This window comes from Anopheles marshallii, chromosome X (assembly GCF_943734725.1).
Source record: "Anopheles marshallii chromosome X, idAnoMarsDA_429_01, whole genome shotgun sequence".
NCBI lineage: Eukaryota > Metazoa > Arthropoda > Insecta > Diptera > Culicidae > Anopheles > Anopheles marshallii.
In genome coordinates, this window is record NC_071325.1 from 5,161,415 (window position 1) to 5,170,855 (window position 9,441).

Genomic DNA, 9,441 nt, shown 5'->3' on the forward strand with positions numbered 1-9,441 from the left:
TTAATACATTATTGTAACACATTGTTTCTTCTAAATAACAACTTCTAAAGTTCCACAACATGGGGTTCACAGAATCAGTAATTTTGTTTATGATGACATGTTGGATAAATGGGAAAAGTTATGCAGATTCATACGAATCCCGCCACTTTCTGGAGCTGGGACATCCGCTGACGAAAACCTCTTTATCAAGGCAAGGAAGCTCAAAAGGATTTTAGATCCTGTTTGTGTGTAGTAGGACATTTGAGAAGCCGAATCGGGCTCTGGTCAGTTCAGACCCAGCTAAGAAAGTCCCTTTAGGATGTCCACACAAACAAAGCAGGCATGTTAAGCCCAAATTGAGTTAGAGTGATGGCGACGAGGCGAGTCCGCCATAAATGCCGCGATATTAGAATCGGTAGACGATTTCGCTCTTGCAGCCAGTCAAGACACTCATTAAGAATGATTTCGTCACGAGGATAATCAAAGGATACACCGGGAAAATCTTCGAGATATAGCGTAACAGGTTACAGTTGAAGAATTTTACGAATTTAAATTGTGCAATCCGTGAACCACGAAAGTTGAGAGGGTTTCCCCTCACAAGAAAGTTTTACACTCAGGTATATTGGCAAGCAAATTTTTAATTGATTCTTTTAAAGAACGCTTAATTTTAGATTTACGTTTAATTGCACAACGATCAATAGTTTAAGTTCAAAACAAACTTTTAATTGAACTAAAAAATCCATAAAAGTTGGAATTGGTAAGAAATTTTATATATTTTGTTGTATCGCCAACTGGCACAGGAAAACGAATTGACCAAAGTGACAGCACCGATGAAGCTTGTGCACAAGCAAACAGAAATGTCAGAGTGCTGTCATGGAATGCGACGCACGTCTAGCGTCATTTCAATTGAAGAAGAAGAATTGGAGGGAAATATATTGTTTTGCTACGGTTGTGTACCGCAATTTGTCGTGCAGCAAGTCAAAGCTCAAAATGAGTACTGCTTCTACCTCAAACATAGTCGTATCAGAAGATACACCTTTGGAACAGGAAGTAAGTTGTTTAGTGCATTTTATTGGTTTGCATTTACTCCGCGCAAAGATGAAAAATGTAACACCTAACGCCATGAATTCGGCTTCCATTTTGTAGGAAACCCGTAAAGCTTCACGAATGACGCTGAAGGAAGTGCAAAACGTTGTCGGCACATGGAAGGAAAACCTGCACCCAGGTAAAACTTTTTCCCACGCTCCCGGCAAGGATCTGTTGGTGTCGTCCGCCAAGCAACCGAGCGAACCGAAACGAAGCAAAATGGTGGAACAGCTGACAAAGGCGACACAAACGACGTTTGAGGACGAACAAAATTTGGTGGCTGAGAAGCCAAATTCTGGCTACTGGGAGAAGGTGGCAGAAAAACGACGTCTTGCGCTGAAGGAAACGGTCGAAGAGAATGCCCGGCTGCACATGGAGTTGAGCGAAAAGACTGACGAAGTGAACGAGCTGCAGAGCGTTGTCGAGTCACTGAAGAGTTTAGTGGAAACGGTGGTAGAAATGCTGAACGAGGAAACCGAAGCGAAGGCAAACAGTGATACTACTCAAGTGGACGACAGCGGCATAGCACATTCCTTGGTGGATGATGAAGCATGTAATTAGAGTAAGGGGTTTGTGTAGTTCTTTTTGTATGCTTTGTATCCGCTGCATATGGAATTGAGCGAAAAGACTGAGGAATTGAACGGACTACGGAGCGGTATCGAAACGCAGAAGAGTTCAGTAGGACTGGTAGTGGAAATGTTGAACGAGGAAACCGAAGCGAGGGCAACCAATGACGCTGCTCAAGTGCAGGACAGCGGCATTGAACATTCCTTGGCGGATGATGAGACAAGTAATTAGTGTTAAGGGAGTTTGTTTAATTCTTTTTTGTATGTTTAGGTTTAGTTTGTTACCACTTAGAATGCTCGAACGATTGCACTGAAGCTTCTACGATTTGTCTGTCATATGAATTGCTGAATAAAACACAAATTTGAATTTGCATGATAAAAAATGTGTTTAACTATTATCCATCCATATTCATGATATTAAACTAACTCATAATAGTAAGAATAATTAAGTCTACATAAAGTTAAACATTTGAATCGATTTCGGTTTATGAAAAAACAACTTTTATTCGATAGATATGTTTTCGTGCTTTATCACGGCTACGAAGCGTCCAGTAAGCGCTTGCATCGATGACAATCGTGATAGTACTGCACCTTACCCTTGCTATCTCTGTACCGATACATAGGCCCGTTGCAGTACAGACAGCGACAGCACGGTTCGTGCCTGCGGTTCATATAATGCTGGATAATGTCGTTCGGCAACGATACGCTGACCTGGGAGCGACACGACAGGCAGAACACTAGTTCTGGCACCTGTTTCTCGATGAACCGATTGTTTACGGCATCGTGTTCGGTTGTGTCACGGTAGTGTGAAGCGGAAGACTCGTTACTCCCACGAATCCTTTCATTACTCATGCTGTTCGCTTCACGTTCTACCTGTAATGAAAGAGTAGAGATATTAAGTATGCATTTCTTGCAAACACTTCAAACATATCCTTTTATTACCTTCTCATTGCTGATGTTTCGCATTACTTCTAGTAGCTAGTGTTGCGTTCCAGCGCATAAATCTAAAACAACCGGCATCTTGTACGTTGTTTACTGTTTCGTTAGCTTCTGGACGGCTGCTTTTCTTTTACTCGCTCATAGAATCATCTCATAATGCAATAAATGAGCGATAGTTTCCTTTCTTGCAGATTGGACAAAACATCCAGAACCAACTTCGGAGACCCGGCGTGTAATACAGTTGTCTGAATGATGCATGCACGGCAAAACTGGAAAACTGTGTTCTTCGAACTGGAAATTGGGACAATCGAGAAACCACCGTTATGCAGCAACGCTTCTTATTTTCTCTTTGGCAGCAAGATGCATTGTTTACGTAGCTCTGATTCAGGCTATGTGGTAGTGACAGGAGAAATCAAATCAAAATAAAGCAACTCTTCTTTTTTGTTGCTCATATCGCTATTCTTATCCTCAACTTATGTTCAAATAGAAGTAATCTAGTTCACAGACAATAGATACAACAGACAATCTAAAAGTAATGTGTTCCGCAATTTAGCATAAAAATATGTTTAATATTGACTCCTTTTAGAATAACAATACCAACGGAAAGATGTTAGAACCGTGTTTAAACTGTGCCGAATCAACAACTACGTTTTATGGATGCAATACATGCAATAAAACGTACGGTGGAACGGTTTCCAGAAACCGAATGGCAACATATCGGCATTCCAGCGAATGGTACCAGCTGTTCCGTACCCGGAGTTGGGTGCTCGCTAAAAATAAATCGTTACCATCGCCAGCTGTCAAAAGGTTGACGTTTCTCGACTGGTCCATCTCAGTTGGCCTTTTTTGCTAGTTTTGCAAAAGAAACACATCTTGGCCCGTGTCTACTGCATTTTCTCTCCGGCAGCTGAACCGTGCTCCACCGTGGTCGGCGACTTCGGGATTGATGGTTGATCCTTGGCAGTGGCTGAAGGCATACTGAGTGCGTATCCCTAAACATTCATTGCATCGCTTTCATCCTACCTTCAGAATGGCGTTAAATCCGCAGTACGAAGAGATCGGCAAAGGATTCGTCACCCAGTACTATGCCTTATTCGATGACTCAACGCAACGACCGACTCTGGTAAACCTGTACAATGTAAGTGTTTCCATTGTTCGTGGACTACTGCAAGTTTCGTTTGCAGTCTCACAAACACGCGGCCTGTGTTGTAATGTTGATAGGATCGCAAAAACTATGCGGGCCTAAACTTACCGCGAAGTCGTCCTTATCATACCACCAAACAACATGTGTTAAGCACCTGTAGGGCAATGCTCCATCATCCATTCCAAATATGCTGATCGTTCTCTGCTATCAATCTCTAATCCCCTATCCAAAAACAGGCGGAACTATCCTTCATGACGTTCGAAGGGCAACAGATCCAGGGCGCGGCAAAGATTCTCGAAAAACTGCAGGTAAAGAACTGCGATCGCGATCGTTATGTAGCGCCGATCCGAGACCCGATCTAAACATGCTGTATTTCCATTTTTAGAGTCTCACGTTTCAAAACATTAACCGTGCGCTAACGGCGGTCGATTCGCAACCGATGTTTGACGGTGGTGTGCTGATAAACGTCCTAGGACGATTGCAAGTGAGTATAGAAGAAAGAGTAGCATTCGATTTGATCATTAGGAAGTACAATTATACAATTACAATACTATACAATTGTTAATGGTCGTGAAGGAAACCGGAAATCTTTAGGAGTCGTGAGAATATTAGGTATTGGAGAAAATGTCGTCTGAAGCAAAGCTGGGCACTTTTGCGTGTGACGGCTGCTTTGGAGCAATAACAGATCATATTCGCTTTGATATGTGCATATCTTTGATCTTCAATAGCAGACATTTAAGCCATAAAGCATTAAGCATTAACTACTTTGTTTAACTCGAACAAGAAAAATTCTCAATCATACATTTACTTTATTCGTCCAATGAATTGATAGAACGTAAAACATTTTAATTAAACCCATAATCACTCAACTTACCATATTTCTTTTCTTTTACCTTTCAGTGTGACGATGATCCACCACACGCCTACTCCCAAACATTTGTGTTGAAACCGATCGGAACGTCGTTCTATTGTGCACATGATATTTTCCGCCTTAATATTCATAATACCGCATAAAAGAATCCAATCAAAACAAATTCGAACAACAAAAAACGTTAAACGTTAAAATGGGAATTTAACTAATTAAACTCGACGCAACTCTTTGCGTTCGCTCGCACACACACCCCAACACACACACACTTTCCCTCCTTCCCTCTACACTCCGTGGTGCGGGCGGATTGTAATTGTTTGAAAGCTATATTGTGCCCGGTTGCATGTGACGATGGAATCATCTCTCTCATCAGCCCTTGTTTGTTTTAAATAATAAACTATGCTTTACTAACAGCCTACAAAACACCGTGTGTTTGGCCGGGTATAGAGAACTGATCGTATAAATGCAATCTTAAGATGAGGTAACAGAAAAGCTTAAGCAAATGAATGAAATCCCCGTTCGGATCGTTCAAATGGAAACGTTTTAACGCCAAAAACCGTTTAATGTTCCGCAGGTTCTGCTGCAATGTTTATAGTATATATATTTTTATATATGTATATTTAACGCTAAACTATTCCGTTTGCTGTGGTGTAATGGGATAAATTAGTCGCGTCCGGTTAAAAACTATCCGCTCTACTGTTGTGAGAGCCATCCGAGTGAGAGAGTATCCGCCTGCTAAGCTCGAACCGGACACCCCGTCGCAACGGATGCGCCCACTTGCCATTGAGTTTCTATCTTCAAGGTAACTAAATATCGACGACAAGATGTTACGCACAAACTGCATTTTGAAACAACGAAACAAAACAAATAAATATAGCCACATTACACGGACTGCATCCGTTCGATGCACTGCCGCGACTCGAAATCAAATTGCCATTTGCTTTCTTTCTTCTCTTTTGTATCTTGCTTTAAAAATACAATGTGTGCGTGTGTGGTTTCGGGGTTTTAATTCTCATTGCTTATACGCCCCTGGTAGAATTGTTTGTTTTTTTTTAAACGACACAATGTTTCATTTTGCTTGGTTTACTATATTATACTTCTGAGCCTAGTTGATGGAGAGCTTTATACGAACATCACCTTCCAGTGCCTTCCAACACAAGCATAATCTTACGGCTATTGTAACGTGTAAAAACTCATGTAAAGTTGGTGCAAAATATGAACCGTTTACTCTACGTGTAAAACGTTCGCTAGAGAACACAAATTGGAGCAGAACTTTAATGGGTTATCGAGTCGAAGGAACCACTCGCCGTTGATGACCGGTGAGGCGAGCAGTTAATTGTTAATATGTTTGTAAAACAAAGATCGAAAAAAAGAAACGACGCATATTTACTCATTAGACATTATCCACTTAATCGCTAAAGGTTTTGCGTTCCTCCGGGCGTTTTTTTTCTCTGTTGTAGTTCTTCGTCGAGCTTATTTTATCTCTGGCTTTATTAGCACTAAAAAGTATTTGTAAATAAAACAAAAAAAGATATATCACATTCAATTTACGAAGGATTTTGCGACCGTGTGTCCTGGGGAGCTATCTGACTACGTAATTCCATCGGGTTTGTTTTGTTTTGTGGATACTGATATATGTGTGCTTCCGCGTAAGGATACACTAATAAGCGCACGAGCCACTCTGCCTCTCCGATGCGTTACTCACACAGAACGTGTACTTCCTCCCACCCAAAAACGCATGCAACACACACAGTCATCGGTCATCGGTGTAATGCTTTTTGTTTGTGAAGATTTTCGGTTTTGCTTTAAATAGATATTGTTTCTTATTTTCTTTGAAACTGCGCACATACGACTCACCCATTACTTGGTTAGTTGTAACAGAAACGAAATACAAAAACAATTCAAGTGAGTGCTATTTGTTGTACTTGTACTGGCGAAATATTTTAATACCGAGTGTAGGCTCAATGTCTCGCTAAAACCTGGCTGAACATAAATTTCATCTTATTCGAATAAAACACAAAACAGAATAATGATCACATATTAATCTCAAAGCAAGTTGTGTGGTGTATGTGTGTGTGTTAAATTAAAAAAAAGGTCGCCTCGAGAATTCAGTTTTGATCACGATTAATGAAAAGAATAAACGAAAAAACATCAATAGCACGTGTGAACTCAATATCAGGCCTGCAGTAACATTCTCATCGATTTTTGACGTATAATAGTAGGATTTGAATAGTAATTAGTGATAGTGTAGCTGTGTTTTAGCTTCCTATATGCATTCCCATTCTGTAACGTTGCTGTTAAATTGCTTCTCTTTTCTTTATGCGCGGTAAGTGCATTATTATGAAGCCATTTTTTTGTTATGTTGAGAGCGGCTTTGCATTGCGTACGATGATCGCTAAGTGTTTTGCTAGAACCGTTCCTCCAATCATTCCCACCCTATATGCGTTTTTTTCTCCCTCTTTCTGCGATGCGCGTGTGTGGCATATCGGAAGATTTTCACGAATCTCATCTTACAGACTATTAATTCTAGCATCTGCTCCTTCCCTAATGCTTTCCGAACACATTCCACTATGAGCGATATACACACGCACACAATACACACACACAAACACGGCTACATGATACAGAGATTTGAGAGCACGCATCCAGTTTTATGCATGCGCGTACCGAAAAAAATAACCACCAAATACGGCTTATTTTCTTACTTTCGATTTTTAAACGAACGCTGCGTGAAGCCCTTTAACGAGCGCATCGCCATGGCACGGTTAAAGTGCCGGGTCGCCTTCTGCTCCAGTTCGTGGCTGTTTTGGTTGCTTTCGTTCGACGAAAGAATCACATATAGCACGCACATCACCTAAAAAAGGAAAGAGAAAACAAAACGTTGCATTAATTCTTTCTACTTCTTTATATTAGGAATTGAGAAAGGATAGATATTGGCGAAGGTTTTGGTCTAGCGGATTTGTTCAATTCTAAGCTTAACTTGAATACGCTTATCTGTGCTCCAACAGATTCAACCTGTTAAGAAGCATTACTGGATTCTGATGGATTGGATTGAATGGATGTGCTAAATTTGTATAAAACCGATATCAACTAACAGGACTAACTGGCTGTCCCAACTAGTTACATACTGGAAAGAAGGGACATGCCATATATGAAAATGTTTTTCATATTCGCCAGAGCAAATGATTCAAATAGCTTCCCCTTTTTGTAAGTGATCCATGTAGTAGGTGGTTCTACTGTCTGTTTTTATGAGTAACGCATCGAATCACAAGCTGATCAATAGCTAATCTTCTTCTTCTTTATCGGCACAACATCCTCATGAGGTCTAGGCTTGTCATTCCTTTGTTGTCCTTTCTTTGACTTTATTTACCCGTAGCCGGATAATGAGTCCTGCGTAAGGAGGATTGGTATGAGTGGGATTTTGAACCGGTCCAGTCGTGTGAAGACAGGTAGAGCATCAACGCAGTATGCACTGGATTCGGTAGTCCAGTAGGAGAAAATGCTTACTAAATCGAGGCTATTCACTACTTTTAATATGTACCAGTATTTATACTAAAACAACACCAAAGGTTTAAACATACCAGGAAAATAATGATGATGATGGTAAATATGTGTAACGACGAGGCAGAAATATTTTCCACATCCGCAATTGCCTTCTTGATGGGTTCGTACTGTGGATAAAGTTCCAACGCTTGCCGCAAATGGTTAACCGATTCTTGAAAGTGGCCGTAGGCTTTAAAAATTTCACCCAGTGTAAAGTACTGCCGCCATGCGCTTCGATCCCTTGGCTGCACTTCAAGGGAGCTGCAATAATCAACCATGCTATCATCCATGCAATAATTTGTTCATAATTGTTCATAGAAAAGCAAAAATACCTACCGTCTGGTTAGGTGTATCGCATCATCCAAATACTGCAGATTGAACAGCACCCGGGCAAGGTTCAGTAAAACCTCCGCGTTCGACGGTGCCATTGCGAGCGCACCACGGAAACATTCGATCGAATAGCGCGCATCGCCCTTTATTCGCCAAAAGTTGCCAATTTGATTGTAGAGCTGCACTGATCGTGGTTTTTCGCTTTTCGCCTTCCGGAGGCGCCTTTCCAGTGCATCAATGTCGAAGTTTTTCAACGATTTCGGACCTTTTTTCTTCAGGAACAGGTACGCCACCTCCGGCTCGGGTACGATCGGATGGCTGTATCGTTGCGCCACACCGATCAAATCATCGTAGTACGTAAAGTTGACCGGTTTGCCGCAATCGAGCACGTCCGATTCCGCACTGACGCTGGTTCCTTTCATGTTTGCGTTAGACCTAATGTCGGAAGCGCTGTAAAGAAGGTGGGAAAGTAATAGAATTCCTTAATTAAACTGAAAGAAAGATGATTTTGTTGTTACACTTACGCCTTCGCTAGATTCACTATAATGTTGTCCCGGGCGTGCCGCCTCCATGTATTGTCACGATAGTTAGCCGCGGTGGTAGTGATTATGTGAAACGTTGACTCCTCATCCTCCTCGGGATGGTACGGATTCAGCAGCTCATCCACGTTGTGCGGCACAAACACACCTTCCTCAGTGGTGGCTGTGTTTTCTGTGGGCTTTGCACTGGAACTCTAAAAGTAAACGGAAGACAGCACCATATTAGCAAATGGTTAGCCCAAAGGAACTCAGGGCTTACATATTTTACAACATTACCTGTAATTTGCAGTTCGTACCCCCGGACACACTGACAATTTTACCCTCCTCCGAGTTTAGCTTCCACAGTGTGGAGGTGCGCGAATTGGTGGACAGCACCTGGGTACACAGAATGTACACCAGCCCATAACACACGACCGCTTTTCTGTCGGGCATGTTGGCGTATCGTTT

General features: G+C 41.6%; 4 protein-coding genes across 4 annotated transcripts; 2 read left to right on the top strand and 2 right to left on the bottom strand.

Annotated features, from left to right (window-relative positions):
* The first annotated feature begins 969 nt into the window (after positions 1-969).
* LOC128709731 (geminin) lies at positions 970-1,626 on the top strand. The gene is made up of 2 exons (XM_053804743.1): positions 970-1,029; positions 1,126-1,626. Exons 1-2 carry the CDS (start codon positions 970-972, stop codon positions 1,624-1,626), a joined length of 561 nt encoding a protein of 186 aa, XP_053660718.1.
* A 542-nt stretch (positions 1,627-2,168) lies between these two features.
* Positions 2,169-2,597, bottom strand: LOC128713030 (uncharacterized). The gene is made up of 2 exons (XM_053807896.1): positions 2,574-2,597; positions 2,169-2,504 (listed from the first exon to the last, which is right to left on the bottom strand). The coding sequence occupies exons 1-2, from the start codon at positions 2,595-2,597 to the stop codon at positions 2,169-2,171; spliced, it is 360 nt and encodes a 119-aa protein (XP_053663871.1).
* Positions 2,598-3,600: 1,003 nt separating this feature from the next.
* LOC128711066 (probable nuclear transport factor 2) lies at positions 3,601-4,728 on the top strand. Its single transcript, XM_053806295.1, has 4 exons — positions 3,601-3,708; positions 3,951-4,022; positions 4,100-4,198; positions 4,615-4,728. The coding sequence occupies exons 1-4, from the start codon at positions 3,601-3,603 to the stop codon at positions 4,726-4,728; spliced, it is 393 nt and encodes a 130-aa protein (XP_053662270.1).
* Positions 4,729-7,283: 2,555 nt separating this feature from the next.
* Positions 7,284-9,441, bottom strand: LOC128709889 (uncharacterized). Its single transcript, XM_053804929.1, has 5 exons — positions 9,271-9,441; positions 8,980-9,188; positions 8,462-8,905; positions 8,164-8,386; positions 7,284-7,436 (listed from the first exon to the last, which is right to left on the bottom strand). The coding sequence occupies exons 1-5, from the start codon at positions 9,424-9,426 to the stop codon at positions 7,284-7,286; spliced, it is 1,185 nt and encodes a 394-aa protein (XP_053660904.1). The 5' UTR covers positions 9,427-9,441.

Bases quoted from the DNA above. Each gene is read 5' to 3' on its own strand.
- LOC128709731 (XM_053804743.1), top strand. From the start codon at position 970: ATGAGTACTGCTTCTACCTCAAACATAGTCGTATCAGAAGATACACCT. The intron at 1,030-1,125 runs GTAAGTTGTTTA...TCCATTTTGTAG, and splicing joins ATACACCTTTGGAACAGGAA to GAAACCCGTAAAGCTTCACG.
- LOC128713030 (XM_053807896.1), bottom strand. From the start codon at position 2,597: ATGCGAAACATCAGCAATGAGAAG. The intron at 2,505-2,573 runs GTAATAAAAGGA...CTTTCATTACAG, and splicing joins GAAACATCAGCAATGAGAAG to GTAGAACGTGAAGCGAACAG.
- LOC128711066 (XM_053806295.1), top strand. From the start codon at position 3,601: ATGGCGTTAAATCCGCAGTACGAAGAGATCGGCAAAGGATTCGTCACC. The intron at 3,709-3,950 runs GTAAGTGTTTCC...ATCCAAAAACAG, and splicing joins CTCTGGTAAACCTGTACAAT to GCGGAACTATCCTTCATGAC. The intron at 4,199-4,614 runs GTGAGTATAGAA...TTTACCTTTCAG, and splicing joins ACGTCCTAGGACGATTGCAA to TGTGACGATGATCCACCACA.
- LOC128709889 (XM_053804929.1), bottom strand. From the start codon at position 9,426: ATGCCCGACAGAAAAGCGGTCGTGTGTTATGGGCTGGTGTACATTCTG. The intron at 9,189-9,270 runs GTAATGTTGTAA...GTTTACTTTTAG, and splicing joins GTACGAACTGCAAATTACAG to AGTTCCAGTGCAAAGCCCAC. The intron at 8,387-8,461 runs GTAGGTATTTTT...TGATTATTGCAG, and splicing joins GCGATACACCTAACCAGACG to CTCCCTTGAAGTGCAGCCAA.